Raw genomic sequence first — 19,034 nt, 5'->3', positions numbered from 1 at the left:
TTCCTAGAACCGTCTATGAAGGGTTCTACCAAGAACCACGTTATCATCTAAAGGTTATTCCTAGAACCGTCTATGAAGGGTCCTACCAACGACCCCTTTTATCTTTTGGAGAGGTATTCTATGAACTGTTCCACCAGCCTTTTCCAATCGAATTATTTATGACAATACATTACATATATCATTAAGGCCATTCTTTGAGAGAGCCTAGTTATACCCTAACACGGTGTCGTTACAGGCCACATAAGGCCTGAAAGTCACATTATATTGGCTAGCAAAGTGATGTGTAATTCCTATTGGAATCCAGACATAATTTAGGATATCCAACAATTGGAATTGTTAATTACCTGCAGGCTACCATACCCTGAACTTTAGGTCAATGTCACTAACCGGCTACCACTCGGTTATTCAACCCTGCACCTTAGAGGCTGCTGCCCTACATAAACACGGAATCACTGGTCACTTTAATAATGTTTACATACTGTTTTATCCACTTCATATGTATATACTGCATTCTAGTCAAGGCCATCCTGTTCAAATATACTACATATTCTATACACGTATTCTACAGATATACTACATATTCTATCCACGTATTCTACAGATATACTACATATTCTATCCACGTATTCTACAGATATACTACATATTCTATCCACGTATTCTACAGATATACTACATATTCTATCCACGTATTCTACAGATATACTACATATTCTATCCACGTATTCTACAGATATACTACATATTCTATCCACGTATTCTACAGATATACTACATATTCTATCCACGTATTCTACAGATATACTACATATTCTATCCACGTATTCTACAGATATACTACATATTCTATCCACGTATTCTACAGATATACTACATATTCTATCCACGTATTCTACAGATATACTACATATTCTATCCACATACTGTCCATGGGGCAGCAGCGTAGCCTAGTGGTTAGAGCGTTGGACTAGTAACCGAAAGGTTGTGAAATCGAATCCCTTGAGCTGACAAGGTACAAATCTGTCGTTCTGCCCCTGAACAAGGTAGTTAACCCACTGTTCCTAGGCTGTCATTGAAAATAAGAATTTGTTCTTAACTGACTTGCCTAGTTAAATAAAGGTAAAATAATGTTTATACACTATTTATTAGATATTCAAACAAAAATAATATGATTTTAGTTTTTGGTGTTTTATGAATTGTACGCAAAAAGAGAGAAGTTTTGTTTTTACGGTAAGCTATTTATATACTCCTGATAAAGCAAGTTACTCCTGATAAGATATACAGTTACTGTATATTTCTCTGAAACAGATAAAGCGCAGATCAGGAAAACATGTCAAGGTCAGTCTGAGAGAAAATAAGCCCTGGTTATACAAGCACCACCAACTACTGTCGTTGTATGGAACGGAAAATGACCATGAAGTAATGGTGAATTTCACTGTTGGATTGAGCCCCCTGACATTTTACATTTCTATCAGAATTGGCATGCCATCTTGAGTATAGTGTTGTTGTTGGAAACCAGTACACACACACACACACACACACACACACACACACACACACACACACAGTCACACACACAGTCCCCATACTAAGAGAACCCTTTTTTGTTTTGTAACTACTCAGCAGAAATGAATAGACACTCTAAATAGGTATACGACAGATGACTATTTCAAGCCATTCTAAATCAGTACATCCTAAACACAATGAACACCGAATTAGTATGTCTGTCTATAACATCTCTATGATCTATAGTTACAAAACAAAAAAAGACTGAACATTTCAATGTACAAAGGGGCGACACAATGCCAGAGAACGCAAGAACCCATTCAAATGTAATGTACTGACACGCAAGGCATCTACGTAGTTTATAATCACTGTAAATGTCCGATGTGGTTCTGTTGTTTTGTTTTGTACGATATTGACAGTGAGATGTTCCTTCCACTAGATCAAATGTTGCAATCTCAGATATCCATTTCAGCTTTTGATTGTATAGTGGTATTTGGCAAAACAAACGCTAGCTCTGACAAACTGTTGCACCATTCACTGGCTATTTAGCAAATATTACAATATATCTCGGTTCACAACGGGGCTATACACAAGGTAAGGTTTCAGCTAACATTATTCAGTGTTTTCTTTTTTTTGTAAGAATATTGTGCATCATGACCTATACTCTTAGAAGAAAAAAAAATGCTATTTAAAACCTAAAATGAACCTTTGGCTGTCCCCATAAGAGAACCCTTTGAAGAACTCTTTTTGGTTCTGGGTAGAACTATTTTGGGTTCCATGTAGAATTCTTTGCACAGAGGGTTGTACATGGAACCTAAAATGGTTCCACTTTGAATCAAAAAGGGTTCTACCTGGAACCAAAAAGGGTTCTCTTAGTATGGGGACAGCCGAAGAACCCTTTTTTAAGCTTTTTTCTAAGAGTGTAGAAAAGGCATCTGTGTCCCTGCTATGAATGCAAATCACACAAAAACTCTTACAACTATCATCAATTACTACTGTGTTTTTTTTGCTACTTGAAACACAGTGTAGTATTGTCCCATATTTTGTCATTTTGCTGAGGGTTTATATCTAGAACCCTCTATGTAGGGTTCTTCAAAGAACTCCCTGTATATGGTTCTGCCTAGAAGGGGTCTACCAAGAACCATGTTATCATTTAAAGGTTCTTCCAAGAACCGTCTATGAAGGATTTGTCGTGTCTTTGCTGTCATTGAATGTGAAGACTGTTATTTTATCAAATCAATTCTCTATGTGTAATTGTTATTACGTGATTAAACTAATCATGTCAACTTAATTAACTAGGAAGTCGGGGCACCATGGAAAATGTTGACTTACAGAGTTATAATTTTCCGAATATTACTCTTCAGATATTTTAATATCTGATCAATTAGTCATTCTCATTAATGTATTATTATTACCTTGTTAGTCTCATTCCAAACGTCGTAAAATTCTTCGTTATCTGCACGAAGCCTTGCATAAATTATAAATCAGCGATATACAAATTGGCTTAATTTTTTATTTACTAACTAATCAAATCACAGAAATACATGAAAACACACACAATTAGTACATTGGGTTGCTACATGATACAAAGACAAAGTCCCTAGTGGACTAAGTTGATATGACAGCTTGGTAGATAAAAGGAAAGGGGTGGGACTGAGAGAGCGGGAAAGACAAATGGATACACTACACACAGTCTATAATTATATTTATTGAAATGCTAATCCTTTGCACATGAACAGCCACTCATTCGAGAATAATGTATATATACTTACACCCGTATGTTGTTGTTGTCTTCTCTGTTGGAATCCTCGATTGTCCGGTAGGGTTCATCTGAGTCTCTGGTTAACTTTCATTGAAGTCACAAAGTCTTTTGTGGTTGTAGGTGGTTAGAATGGGTACTTCAGAGTTCCATTCAGAAATGTTCTCATAGAATAGATGCTTCGGCGGTTGTCTGTATTCTCGTTCTAGACTTATGTCATTTCTAGCTGCAGACTAGTAATTATAGGTCTAAGATTTCCTCTTATTCTGTAGTGAATGATAGTCTCAGAGTTCAACCATTTCCATCCGTGTTGCCAATGCTCCACGTGGTATAGTCTTGTCCTTTGGTAGAGTTGTAGTTTAAACCACTTCAAACACCAGTGTCACCCGGCATGTTTTGGTCTTAGAAATTCAACCATTTGCAACATTAGCTTACACTGGGGTTTGCGTGGTCTGGTGTGAATTTCATCAGCAGTGGGTTTTATCCATTTCAGTTGAAAAGGGAGGTTCCACGAAGCCGACGTAATGTCTATGCTCACGTTGGCGTGACCATTGATTTGGTTAACTTTATATGAAAAACACATACTCTCATTTAGAAGGTTAACATCACATTACATCTTTTCAAAAATAGTTTCATGTCTAATCACATATGTTTCACAATATTTAGATGTAAACCTGACAGCTGGGAAATGTACACTTTAAGAGAAACCGTTGTGTGTTTCCTGTCCTTCATGAGATCACCAAATAAAACACACTCATCATAACTGTCCCTTAAGTGTCCACAGACCATTCCCACATTCCCAAAAGTAGGACAAAGTTCTACAGACTGTTGACATCTAGTGGAAGCCGTAGGAAGTGAATACTCATTTATATCTTGCTGTGATTGCAATGGGATCTTGGTTGAAACTCGACCAGCCTCAGAATTTCCACTTCCTGTTTGGATTTCTTCTCAGGTTTTTGCCTGCCATATGAGTTCTGTTATACTCACAGACATAATTCAAACAGTTTTAGAAACTTCAGAGTGTTTTCTATCGAATACTAATAATAATATGCATATATTAGCAACTATGACTGAGGAGCAGGCCGTTTACTCTGGGCACCTCTGTACACCTTTCATCCAAGCTACTCAATACTGCCCCTGCAGCCATAAGAAGTTAATTAGGAGTTTAGGAGTTTGACAAAGTCTTCCATTGTTCTCTCTAGGCTCTCGACCTCCATACTGCATGGCAGTTTCTACCCGGCATTTATGACCTGAGGTACTAAACCTGGTTTAGGAGAGAGAGTGAGAGAGGGGGGGACAGCCACGATCTACACCCAGAAAGGGCCACGTCATGACAGGTTCTACCAAGAACCATGTTATCATCTAAAGGTTATTCCTAGAACCGTCTATGAAGGGTTCTACCAAGAACCATGTTATCATGTAAAGGTTCTTCCTAGAACCGTCTATGAAGGGTTCTACCAAGAACCACGTTATCATCTAAAGGTTATTCCTAGAACCGTCTATGAAGGGTCCTACCAACGACCCCTTTTATCTTTTGGAGAGGTATTCTATGAACTGTTCCACCAGCCTTTTCCAATCGAATTATTTATGACAATACATTACATATATCATTAAGGCCATTCTTTGAGAGAGCCTAGTTATACCCTAACACGGTGTCGTTACAGGCCACATAAGGCCTGAAAGTCACATTATATTGGCTAGCAAAGTGATGTGTAATTCCTATTGGAATCCAGACATAATTTAGGATATCCAACAATTGGAATTGTTAATTACCTGCAGTCTTTGTTCAGAATGACTGCCAGAGTAGAAAATATCGACTTCTGAAACTACCTCAATCATATAAACTGGAACAACCATCTCAGTAACGGGTACAATAAATCCAACTACGGACAGATTAGATTAGTTTAGAAAACAATGTTATTTTTCTTTGTGTAGCATAACATTAATAAACAAATCAATGTACATGCAAAAACACAGATATTACTGTGAAACAAACAATTCTGAGAATCTCCCTGCAATAGAGCATGCTGGGAAATATGATATATGGTTCTATGTAGAACCCTTCTTGCCTTCCAACGAATCATCAAAGAACCCTTTCTTCCAGAAATAGTTCTTAGAATATTAAAGGTTCTATGTAGAACCTTTTGCCATCCAAAAAGGGTTTTTCAGATCAAACCAGAACCCTATTCCTCAGCAAAGAACCCTTTTTTTTCTTAGAGTGTAATTCAGGTAAAGTAGATGTCAGTATGACAGAGGTATTTTTCACTCTTCTATTTGTGGAAGGAAAACTCTGTAGGTTACTTCAATCGTGAGTAAGATGTGATACCACACACCTGCTTTTACACTGCCCTTGACTTTGTAGATAAACACATGTGGATTCTTTACAGAAACATAATACGCCCTATCATTGACCATAGAGTGAATGGTCAGACGTCTACGCTCTGTATATATACTGGGTGTCAACTCTCCAGTTAGTCGTCTGATTCTTTTTTTCTATCTCGACCAGGGATAGACAACATGATGAGGTATCTAGTTCTGTTGGCCCTGCTGGGGCTGAGCAAGGCTTTCAACAACCCCCATGCCAAGCACGGCAGGCAGGCCATCGTCCACCTGTTTGAGTGGAAGTGGAACGACATCGCGGCTGAGTGTGAGAGGTTCCTGGCTCCCAAAGGATACGCTGGAGTTCAGGTATGTACTGCAGGAGAATGGAGAAGTTTTTTTCATGTTTAGGTCAACTGGTCAAGAAAGACTCCAAACCCAGGGTTTATCCTACTGTACTCACCATGGTTGTTGTTCTCCAGGCCCAGCGTTTCTCCTACTGTTCTCACCATGGTTGTTGTTCTCCAGGCCCAGCGTTTCTCCTACTGTACTCACCATGGTTGTTGTTCTCCAGGCCCAGCGTTTATCCTACTGTACTCACCATGGTTGTTGTTCTCCAGGCCCAGCGTTTCTCCTACTGTACTCACCATGGTTGTTGTTCTCCAGGCCCAGCGTTTCTCCTACTGTTCTCACCATGGTTGTTGTTCTCCAGGCCCAGCGTTTATCCTACTGTACTCACCATGGTTGTTGTTCTCCAGGCCCAGTGTTTATCCTACTGTTCTCACCATTGTTGTTGTTCTCCAGGCCCAGGGTTTATCCTACTGTACTCACCATTGTTGTTGTTCTCCAGGCCCAGGGTTTATCCTACTGTACTCACCATGGTTGTTGTAAAGAGTATTGATCATAAGAGTATTGATCCTATGAATGTTGTATCACTAGCTACATTTCCATCCAATTTGCGACAGATTTTCGTGCGAATATTCAAAAATTATCAAAACAAAACAAGATGTGCATTTTCCCACCAGAGATGTATTTTAGTCAAAATGCCTTGTTGCTGATAAAGGTTTGTGCGTGACGACGTAGTGCACATAAAAGTAAAATTAAAAAATAAATTTTAAATGAGTTTCCATCGCATTTTCATCTCTACTGATTGTTTTGTCATGAAGAATGTTGCGTTTTATAGCAGATGTGCCCACTGGTATTGGCACGTGCTCTCTACCCAACAGATGTGCCCACTGGTATTGGCACGTGCGCTCTACCCAACAGATGTGCCCACTGGTATTGGCACGTGCGCTCTACCCAACAGATGTGCCCACTGGTATTGGCACGTGCGCTCTACCCAACAGATGTGCCCACTGGTATTGGCACGTGCGCTCTACCCAACAGATGTGCCCACTGGTATTGGCACGTGCTCTCTACCCAACAGATGTGCCCACTGGTATTGGCACGTACGCTCTACCCAACAGATGTGCCCACTGGTATTGGCACGTGCGCTCTACCCAACAGATGTGCCCACTGGTATTGGCACGTGCTCTCTACCCAACAGATGTGCCCACTGGTATTGGCACGTGCGCTCTACCCAACAGATGTGCCCACTGGTATTGGCACGTGCGCTCTACCCAACAGATGTGCCCACTGGTATTGGCACGTGCGCTCTACCCAACAGATGTGCCCACTGGTATTGGCACGTGCGCTCTACCCAACAGATGTGCCCACTGGTATTGGCACGTGCGCTCTACCCAACAGATGTGCCCACTGGTATTGGCACGTACGCTCTACCCAACAGATGTGCCCACTGGTATTGGCACGTGCGCTCTACCCAACAGATGTGCCCACTGGTATTGGCACGTGCGCTCTACCCAACAGATGTGCCCACTGGTATTGGCACGTGCACTCTACCCAACAGATGTGCCCACTGGTATTGGCACGTGCGCTCTACCCAACAGATGTGCCCACTGGTATTGGCACGTGCCCTCTACCCAACAGATGTGCCCACTGGTATTGGCACGTGCCCTCTACCCAACAGATGTGCCCACTGGTATTGGCACGTGCGCTCTACCCAACAGATGTGCCCACTGGTATTGGCACGTGCACTCTACCCAACAGATGTGCCCACTGGTATTGGCACGTGCACTCTACCCAACAGATGTGCCCACTGGTATTGGCACGTGCACTCTACCCAACAGATGTGCCCACTGGTATTGGCACGTGCACTCTACCCAACAGATGTGCCCACTGGTATTGGCACGTGCACTCTACCCAACAGATGTGCCCACTGGTATTGGCACGTGCACTCTACCCAACAGATGTGCCCACTGGTATTGGCACGTGCCCTCTACCCAACAGATGTGCCCACTGGTATTGGCACGTGCCCTCTACCCAACAGATGTGCCCACTGGTATTGGCACGTGCACTCTACCCAACAGATGTGCCCACTGGTATTGGCACGTGCGCTCTACCCAACAGATGTGCCCACTGGTATTGGCACGTGCGCTCTACCCAACAGATGTGCCCACTGGTATTGGCACGTGCGCTCTACCCAACAGATGTGCCCACTGGTATTGGCACGTGCGCTCTACCCAACAGATGTGCCCACTGGTATTGGCACGTGCCCTCTACCCAACAGATGTGCCCACTGGTATTGGCACGTGCGCTCTACCCAACAGATGTGCCCACTGGTATTGGCACGTGCGCTCTACCCAACAGATGTGCCCACTGGTATTGGCACGTGCGCTCTACCCAACAGATGTGCCCACTGGTATTGGCACGTGCGCTCTACCCAACAGATGTGCCCACTGGTATTGGCACGTACGCTCTACCCAACAGATGTGCCCACTGGTATTGGCACGTGCGCTCTACCCAACAGATGTGCCCACTGGTATTGGCACGTGCGCTCTACCCAACAGATGTGCCCACTGGTATTGGCACGTGCGCTCTACCCAACAGATGTGCCCACTGGTATTGGCACGTGCGCTCTACCCAACAGATGTGCCCACTGGTATTGGCACGTGCGCTCTACCCAACAGATGTGCCCACTGGTATTGGCACGTGCGCTCTACCCAACAGATGTGCCCACTGGTATTGGCACGTGCGCTCTACCCAACAGATGTGCCCACTGGTATTGGCACGTGCGCTCTACCCAACAGATGTGCCCACTGGTATTGGCACGTGCGCTCTACCCAACAGATGTGCCCACTGGTATTGGCACGTGCGCTCTACCCAACAGATGGCAGATATAGTGTGGGTATAGCCTACAGGATACCCAACAGATGGCAGATATAGTGTGGGTATAGCCTACAGGATACCCAACAGATGGCAGATATAGTGTGGGTATAGCCTACAGGATACCCAACAGATGGCAGATATAGTGTGGGTATAGCCTACAGGATACCCAACAGATGGCAGATATAGTGTGGGTATAGCCTACAGGATACCCAACAGATGGCAGATATAGTGTGGGTATAGCCTACAGGATACCCAACAGATGGCAGATATAGTGTGGGTATAGCCTACAGGATACCCAACAGATGGCAGATATAGTGTGGGTATACAGGATGAGAATATTATGGACAAAGCAGTGAGGTTATTTTTATTTGTCAAACGGCAGCAAAACATCGATCACCATCTCACCAGAATAAGACACTGAATGGAAAGGAGCATCAAGCTCATCACCGTGCACTTTCACCATCCTGTAAAGTTATTTCATCTGTAGACGAATACACTGCCTGCTGTCCCTAGTCGTAGTGGGACGACCACACACCATATCATCGCGTGACTCCAAGTTTACTTAAATATGATGGTTATTATGTAATAATATAGACTTTTCCACAGCCATTTCTCTGATAATTGATTTTACAGACACAAAAAGATCCCACCTTGTCTAGCGCATTTTGTTTTGTGGACATTTGTGAAGATTACAGACAAATATGCTGTTTCCATCAGGCATGTTTTGATTTTTTTTTACCCAACGTACTTTACTCGCAGAAAATGGTTGGATGGAAACCTGGTTAGTGTCTTCATTTCAGCAAACATTATGAGCACATACTACAGTTTCAATAGTAAAAGATACAGATATATATATACAGAGTAATTGATACAGATATATACATATAGAGAGAGTAATATATACAGATATATACATACAGAGTAATATATACAGATATATATATATATATATATAGAGAGAGAGAGAGAATAATATATATATATATATATATATACAGAGTAATATATACAGATATATATTTAGAGATAGTAATATATACAGATATATATATATAGAGAATAATAGATACAGATATATACATACAGAGTAATATATACAGATATATACATATAGAGTAATATATACAGATCTATACATACAGAGTAATATATACATATATATATAGAGAGAGAATAATAGATAAGGATATATACATACAGAGTAATATATACAGATATATATATATATACAGAGTAATAGATACAGATATATATAGAGAGAGTAATAGATACAGATATATATAGAGAGAGTAATAGATACAGATATATACAAACAGAGTAATATATACAGATATATACTTACAGAGTAATATATACAGATATATATATATAGAGTGATATATACAGACATATAGATACAGATATATGCATACAGATATATACATACAGAGTAATAGATACATATATATATAGAGTAATGTATACAGATATATATACAGAATAATAGATACAGATATATACATACAGAGTAATATATACAGATATGTATATATAGAGTAATATATACAGATATATATATATATATATATATATATATATATATATATATATATATATATATACAGAATAATAGATACAGATATATATATACAGAATAATAGATACAGATATATACATACAGAGTAATAGATACAGATATATATATATAGAGTAATAGATACAGATATATAGAGATATATTAATAGATACAGATATGTATATATATAGAGAGTAATAGATACAGATATATATATATATATATATATATATATATGTAGAGAGAGAGAGTAATAGACACAGATACTGTATATATTGAGTAATAGATACAGATATATATATAGAGAGAGTAATAGATACAGATATATGTAGAGTAATAGATACGGAATGCACTTCATTTTCATATATATACATCCAAAAACACATATCTATGTTAACTGTTGTTTTTGAAAGTTTACTGGCTAACCCATTGATTCTGCTTCATGGTGCACCCCTCTGAGGGGTTGTTTGAGTTAGAAATATACCTATGCTGTTGCCTCTTCCCCTTATAGATCTCCCCTCCTACTGAGAGCATTTTGTTGACCAGCCCGTGGAGACCATGGTGGGAGCGGTACCAGCCAATCAGCTACAACCTGTGTTCCAGATCAGGAAATGAGAGCGAGCTCAGAGACATGATTACCAGATGCAACAACGTTGGGGTAAACAACTATAATAAAAACAACACACGTGATCATGAACATGACAAACTCTATATCGTCGTAGAAGTCCATTGCCACTTTATCTCCTACTCTGCTCCCACAAACACACACAGAAAAATGTAAATCACAATCATACTCATACTACCGACCCAGCAGAACCAAGTGTAACTGATGGTCTAACAACTCTTAGCCCTACCAAACCGACAGAACCAAGTTTAACTGTTGGTCTAACAACAAACCAAACCGACAGAAACAAGTTTAACTGTTGGTCTAACAACAAACCAAACCGACAGAACCAAGTTTAACTGTTGGTCTAACAACAAACCAAACCGACAGAAACAAGTTTAACTGTTGGTCTAACAACAAACCAAACCGACAGAAACAAGTTTAACTGTTGGTCTAACAACAAACCAAACCGACAGAACCAAGTTTAACTGTTGGTCTAACAACAAACCAAACCGGCAGAACCAAGTTTAACTGTTGGTCTGACAACAAACCAAACCGGCAGAACCAAGTTTAACTGTTGGTCTAACAACAAACCAAACCGACAGATACAAGTTTAACTGTTGGTCTAACAACAAACCAAACCGGCAGAACCAAGTTTAACTGTTGGTCTGACAACAAACCAAACCGGCAGATACAAGTTTAACTGTTGGTCTGACAACAAACCAAACCGACAGATACAAGTTTAACTGTTGGTCTAACAACAAACCAAACCGACAGATACAAGTTTAACTGTTGGTCTGACAACAAACCAAACTGACAGAAACAAGTTTAACTGTTGGTCTAACAACAAACCAAACCGACAGATACAAGTTTAACTGTTGGTCTGACAACAAACCAAACCGACAGATACAAGTTTAACTGTTGGTCTGACAACAAACCAAACTGACAGAAACAAGTTTAACTGTTGGTCTAACAACAAACCAAACCGACAGATACAAGTTTAACTGTTGGTCTGACAACAAACCAAACCGACAGATACAAGTTTAACTGTTGGTCTGACAACAAACCAAACCGGCAGAACCAAGTTTAACTGTTGGTCTGACAACAAACCAAACCGACAGAAACAAGTTTAACTGTTGGTCTGACAACAAACCAAACCGACAGAACCAAGTTTAACTGTTGGTCTAACAACAAACCAAACCGACAGAAACAAGTTTAACTGTTGGTCTGACAACAAACCAAACTGACAGAAACAAGTTTAACTGTTGGTCTAACAACAAACCAAACTGACAGAAACAAGTTTAACTGTTGGTCTGACAACAAACCAAACAGACAGAACCAAGTTTAACTGTTGGTCTAACAACAAACCAAACCGACAGAAACAAGTTTAACTGTTGGTCTGACAACAAACCAAACTGACAGAAACAAGTTTAACTGTTGGTCTAACAACAAACCAAACTGACAGAAACAAGTTTAACTGTTGGTCTGACAACAAACCAAACCGACAGAAACAAGTTTAACTGTTGGTCTAACAACAAACCAAACCGACAGAAACAAGTTTAACTGTTGGTCTAACAACAAACCAAACTGACAGAAACAAGTTTAACTGTTGGTCTAACAACAAACCAAACTGACAGAAACAAGTTTAACTGTTGGTCTGACAACAAACCAAACCGACAGAACCAAGTTTAACTGTTGGTCTAACAACAAACCAAACCGACAGAAACAAGTTTAACTGTTGGTCTAACAACAAACCAAACCGGCAGAACCAAGTTTAACTGTTGGTCTGACAACAAACCAAACCGACAGAAAAAACAGTTAAAATCCTTCCTCCAGATCTATGTTCTGTTCAGTTTTCTTGTGACACTAAAACCTCTCTCCTAATATTCCCAGGTTAACATCTACGTTGATGCCGTCATCAACCACATGTGTGGAGCTGGAGGCGGAGAGGGAACCCACTCTACCTGTGGAACCTATTTCAGTGCCAAAAATAGGGACTTCCCTTCCATCCCCTTCAGTGGCTTTGATTTCAACGAAGGAAAGTGCAAATCTGCCAGCGGAGACATCGAGAATTACAATGATATCAACCAGGTATGACTCAGTACACGCTAAATAATTATTGCCGATCTTAATATTACATTTTTTACGCAATTACACAAAATAATGTTTATCTTTTTGTGGAGATGCTGATTATGGCCATAGGACTGGTGGTCTTAAGACCACTTAAAGGAGTAGTCTTTAACATTGGGAAACAAACTTTTTTAAAGTCTAAATTGATTCAAGTTTGCTGTTTACTTGTGTGATACAATGTAATTTGTATTATTGTGATACTTTCACATTGACTTTCTTTCAAGTTGGTAATGGACAAATGACTGTAATCAGCCTACACAGCGTTCTGCTCCATCCCCAGGTGCGTGATTGTCGTCTGGTGAGTCTGCTGGATCTTGCCCTGGAGAAGGACTACGTCAGAGGAAAGGTGGCCGACTACATGAACAATCTGATCGACATGGGAGTGGCTGGGTTCAGAGTGGACGCCAGTAAACACATGTGGCCCGGCGACCTTACTGTCATCTACGGAAGTCTCCACAACCTCAACACCCGCTGGTTCAATGGGGGAGCCAGACCCTTCATGTTCCAGGAGGTAATAATGTAACTCCTTGTTTTTCTAGTAATATAAAACTATACTACTCGGTCCCCCCCCCCACACACACACAATATATTTGCTTCGAGCATCTGGAAAATGGCTATATAGGCCTGAATCCAATCAATTTTGCTCCATAACATGTAGACATACCATCTACCATCCTCTTACTCAGTCTTGGCATCTCCATTTGTAAAGGTGTATCTTCAACAGTGCTAATTTTTCTTTATTGCTTCCCTTTAGGTTATCGACATGGGTGGTGAGGCCATCCAGGCCTCAGATTACTTCCCCCTAGGCAGAGTCACTGAGTTCAAATATGGAGCCAAAATCGGAAACGTCTTCCGCAAGTGGAACGGCGAAAAGCTGTCTTACACCAAGTAAGATATGATTACATGAATTAACATTGTACATTTTCATTGTAGTAATTTAGCAGATGCTCTTATTCAACTAACAAACAACTGATTTAAAGATGGACTCAAGCTATTTCTGAACTAGTTTTTTGTTGAAAAACAATATCTGAAGTATAAATGCAGTGATGTGGCACTTAAGCGGAAAAAATATCGACTTAAAAACGTCGTCCAATCAGAGTTGGTCTGATGGTCTAATGGTCTGGCGTGATGTCATCGGCCTCTCCTTGAGGAACAATACAGGAGCAATAGATAACTAAAGAGGAAAGCCCCCCCCCCCATTCACTTGTGCCATTACATGAAGACACCTGGACCACCTATTGACATGTGCTTTTTTCAGTTAATCCGGTGTTAAATGAGATGGAGTGGCACTTTAACTAATTTCATCATAAGTTACAAACTCATTTAATACATAATTAAATACAATTACAAACTCATAATATAACTTTTATAAACACTTATCATTGTGTTTGTGAATATTTCAAAGATACAGTTGATGTATGTGTATTTGTAAGTAGCGTGTGAAGTGTATGAATTTGTGTGTGAATTTGTCAACTTTGTCATTTTCCTAAATCCTTTCGATGTGTGTATTCCAGGAACTGGGGTGAAGGCTGGGGCTTCATGCCCGACGGCAATGCTCTTGTGTTTATTGATAACCATGACAACCAGAGAGGTCATGGAGGAGGTGGAAGCGCCATACTCACCTTCTGGGACGCCAGGTACCCTTTCACTGCACCTCTCTCTTATATCCAAATCTTTCACTACACGACTTTACCAATATCCGTTTTAACAACATACACTACTACAATTCCATCCTTTTAAATTTCTTTCACCACTGTAAACATAATTTGACAGCTGAAGGAAGTACACAATTTATCTTCAGGAAAATGACCTTTTCTATTTTTCACACCAATCCCCACCAAATTACATCAATGCATGATTAACAGAAAAATAACCATTATGAAAACAAACATTATTTGATGTTTCATCGAGTTTTGACTCACCTACAGGATTTACAAGATGGCCGTGGCCTACATGCTTGCCCATCCCTACGGGGTGGCCCGTGTGATGTCCTCCTTCCGCTGGAACCGTGCTGATGACTGGCAGGGCCCTCCCAGCCACGAAGATGGATCCACCAAGGATGTCCAAGTAAACGCTGACGACACCTGTGGAGACGGATGGGTGTGTGAGCACAGGTGGCGCCAGATTACGTAAGTCCTACAGCGAACAAAGGCAGGTAATGATGTACATCACAGGATGTTTGTGACACATTGAGTCAGCAGCCTAGTGGTTAGAGAGTTGGACTGGTAAGTTCAATTCCCTGAGCTGACAAGGTAAAAAAGAAAATCTGTCGTTCTGCTCCTAAACAAGGCAGTTAACCTACTGGTCCTTGGTCGTCATTGTAAATAAGATTTTGTTCTTAACTGACTTGCCTAGTTAAATAAAGGTAAAATAATATATATATTTTTCTTTATTTAAACATGAATTTGGGAGGACGTGCTCGTGGTATCTCAAAAAGACCAATTAGTGGAAAAAGATCAGATATGGGCTGACTGTAATTGGGAAAATATTCAGACCTCTTCACTTTTTCCACATTTTGTTACATTATAGCATTATTCTAAAATGCATATATATAAAATATATATATATCTCATTAATCTACACATAGTACCCCATGATGTCAAAGTGAAAACAGGTTTTTAGAAACAAAAACAGAAACACCTTATTTACAGTATTCAGACCCTTTGCTATGAGACTCAACATTGAGCTCAGGTGTATCCTGTTTCCATTGATCATCCTTGAGATGTTTCTACAACTTGATTGGAGTCCACCTGTGGTATATTCAATTGATTGGACATGATTTGGAAAGGCACACACCTGTCTATATAAGGTCCCACAGTTGACAATAAATGTCCGAGCAAAAACCAAGCCATGAGGTCAAAGGAATTGTCTGTAGAGCTCCGAGACAGGATTGTGTCGAGGCATAGATCCGGGAAAGGTTACCAAACAATTTCTGCAATATTGAAGGTTCCCAAGTACACAGTGGCCTCCATCATTCTTAAACGGAAGACGTTTGGAACTAACAAGACTCTTCCTAGAGCTGACTGCTCGGCCAAACTTAGCATTCGGGGGAGAAGGAACTTGATGGTCACTCTGACAGAGCTCCAGAGTTGTAGTTGTGCAGCGACGCTCCCCATCCAACCTGACAGAACTTGAGAGGATCTGCAGAGAAAAATGGGAGAAACTCCCCAGATACAGGTGTGCCAAGCTTGTAGCGTCATACCCAAGAAGACTCTAGGTTGTAATCGCTGCCAAAGGTGCTTCAACAAAGTACTGACTAAATACCTATGTAGATGTAGAATTTAAGTTTTTTATTGTTAATACATTTACACAAATTTCTAATAATTATGGGGTTTTGTGTATAGATTGATGAGAAACATTTTCTTTAATACATTTTAGAATAAGACTGTACCGTAACAAAATGTGGGAAAAATTTGAAATTTGAAAAGGGGTCTGAATGCTTTCTGAATGCAATTTACACTACATGGCAAAACGTATAAATGTCAAATATTTAAAAAATCATGGTCATTAATACAGAGTTAGTACCCCCTTTGCTGCTATAACAGCCTCCACTCTTCTGGGAAGGCTTTCCACTAGATGTTGGAACATTGCTATAGGGATTAGCTTCCATTCAGCCACAAGAGCATTCCAGTCGGCTGCATTGGGGCAGGTAGCGTTCTCCTGGCATCTGCCAAATCCGGATTTGTCCGTCAGACTGCCAGATGGTGAAGCGTGATTCATCATTCCAGAGAATGCGTTTCCACTGCTCCAGAGTCCAATGGCGGCAAGTTTGACACCACTCCAGCCGACACTTGGCGTTGTGCATGGTGATCTTAGGCTTGTGCGCGGCTGCTCGGCCATGGAAACCCATTTCATGAAGCTCCCGACGAACAGTTCTCCTGCTGACGTTGCTTCCAGAGGCAGTTTGGAACTCGGTAACGGTTGCAACCGAGGACAGACAATTTTTAAGTCGCTACTCACTTCAGCACTCGGCGGTCCACTTTGTGCCTGAGCCGGGCAGTTGACCAGATCAGCTCTAGCAGGGCAGAAATTTGACTAACTGACTTGTTGGAAAGGTGGCATTCTATGACGGTGCCACATTGAATGTCACTGAGCTCTTCAGTAAGGCCATTCTGCTGCCAGTGTTTGTCTATGAAGATTGCATGACTGTGTGCTCGATTTTATACACCTGTCAGTAACGGTTGTGGCTGAAATAGCCAAAATCACAATTTTTGGACATGTAGTGTATCATAGACAAATTTAAATAAACACATAGAAATAACTGTTCATTCCACTGACCGTAGCTACTATGAACGATTTTGGTAGGCTGTTCTGCAGAAGAAAAATAATTATGATAATAAATTCCTTCTTTGTCTTCTGTCTGTGTAGGAACATGGCTACCTTCCGTAACGTGGTGGATGGACAGCCCCATTCCAACTGGTGGGATAATGGGAACAACCAGGTGGCCTTTGGACGCGGCAACCGTGGCTTCATTGTCTTCAACAACGATGACTGGTAATGTCTATACTGTAACACCGTGGTTTATTTGTCTTCAACAACGATGACTGGTAATGTCTATACTGTAACACCGTGGTTTATTTGTGGGCTGACTGGTTGGTAAGTCGGTGGGTGGGTGGGTGGGCGGTGCGTTGGTTGATTGGCAGAGTGATCGATCGATTGATTGACTGACTGAATAGTTGACTGGTTGTTTGATTGATTGACTGAGTGGTTAATTGATTGAATTCAGATAAACTTCACACTTAGCTCTCTACTTCCTGTTTTTCAACCAATCAGGCACCTGGATGTGACTCTGAACACTGGCATGCCCGGCGGCACCTACTGTGATGTCATTTCTGGCCAGAGGGACGGAGAGCGCTGCACGGGGAAGACCATCAATGTTGGGGACGATGGTCGCGCCCACTTCAAGATCAGCAACACCGAAGAGGATCCCATGGTGGCGATACATGCTGACTCCAAGCTGTAAAAAAAATCCACTATAAACACAAACAATCAATAAAATCTACTGCAAACTGAACTTCTGTGGTGGTTTGGTTTTGTTTTTGCTGTTATGTGAAGGCTTGACTTGATGGTCAATGCTGAATCTATTTCAGCGGATATTCTTTAACATGCTTGGTGATTAATAGGGAAGCAGGTTAACGTTCCTGATTTGAGACGGACGCTGAAGTATTTGAAGCCTTAACTTTGACACTTCTAAGTTGACTTGGGCAAATGGATGGTCACAATGACATTAGGTTATTAGTACAACACTAAGAAGCTAACATAGTAATGGTGCTTGAGAGAGGCATGTCTCAACATGGTGTGCCTTAACACAACCTTTCGACTAATTATAATGATTGAAGTACAGTCAAATTAGGCCTAGTAGGATCTTGTCCCTTGTCAAAGTCGCACTAAAAATCTTGATTAATTAATGTTGCCCTGGGCTTCAACTGAGATTCAACTGAGATTCCACTGAGATTCCATTGAGATTCTACTGAGATTCTACTGAGATCAATCAATCAATCAATCAATCAAGTTTATTTTATATAGCCCTTCGTACATCAGCTAATATCTCGAAGTGCTGTACAGAAACCCAGCCTAAAACCCCAAACAGCAAGCAATGCAGGTGTAGAAGCACGGTGGCTAGGAAAAACTCCCTAGAAAGGCCAAAACCTAGGAAGAAACCTAGAGAGGAACCAGGCTATGAGGGGTGGCCAGTCCTCTTCTGGCTGTGCCGGGTGGAGATTATAACAGAACATGGCCAAGATGTTCAAAATGTTCATAAATGACAAGCATGGTCAAATAATAATCAGGAATAAATGTCAGTTGGCTTTTCATAGCCGATCATTAAGAGTTGAAAACAGCAGGTCTGGGACAGGTAGGGGTTCCATAACCGCAGGCAGAACAGTTGAAACTGGAACAGCAGCAAGGCCAGGTGGACTGGGGACAGCAAGGAGTCA

At 40.9% G+C, this 19,034-nt stretch overlaps 1 protein-coding gene across 2 annotated transcripts; it reads left to right on the top strand.

The window, feature by feature from the left end:
* Positions 1–1,968: 1,968 nt before the first annotated feature.
* On the top strand, positions 1,969–18,112 carry LOC120020687 (alpha-amylase-like). Of its 2 annotated transcripts, none has more exons than XM_038964393.1 (10): positions 1,969–2,100; positions 5,772–5,953; positions 10,876–11,022; positions 12,862–13,059; positions 13,379–13,609; positions 13,853–13,986; positions 14,613–14,735; positions 15,027–15,227; positions 17,467–17,592; positions 17,872–18,112. In XM_038964393.1, exons 2-10 carry the CDS (start codon positions 5,783–5,785, stop codon positions 18,059–18,061), a joined length of 1,521 nt encoding a protein of 506 aa, XP_038820321.1. In that variant the 5' UTR covers positions 1,969–2,100; positions 5,772–5,782; the 3' UTR covers positions 18,062–18,112. The 2 variants fall into 2 exon arrangements, with proteins under 2 accessions (XP_038820321.1, XP_038820322.1); XM_038964394.1 differs by lacking the exon at positions 1,969–2,100 and adding an exon at positions 4,496–4,520.
* The last annotated feature ends 922 nt before the right edge of the window (positions 18,113–19,034 follow it).

The sequence above is a fragment of the Salvelinus namaycush genome, chromosome 25 (assembly GCF_016432855.1).
Source record: "Salvelinus namaycush isolate Seneca chromosome 25, SaNama_1.0, whole genome shotgun sequence".
NCBI classification, from domain to species: domain Eukaryota; kingdom Metazoa; phylum Chordata; class Actinopteri; order Salmoniformes; family Salmonidae; genus Salvelinus; species Salvelinus namaycush.
The sequence above is the reverse complement of the archived record's forward strand: the minus strand, read 5'-3'. Positions and strand labels throughout refer to the sequence as shown.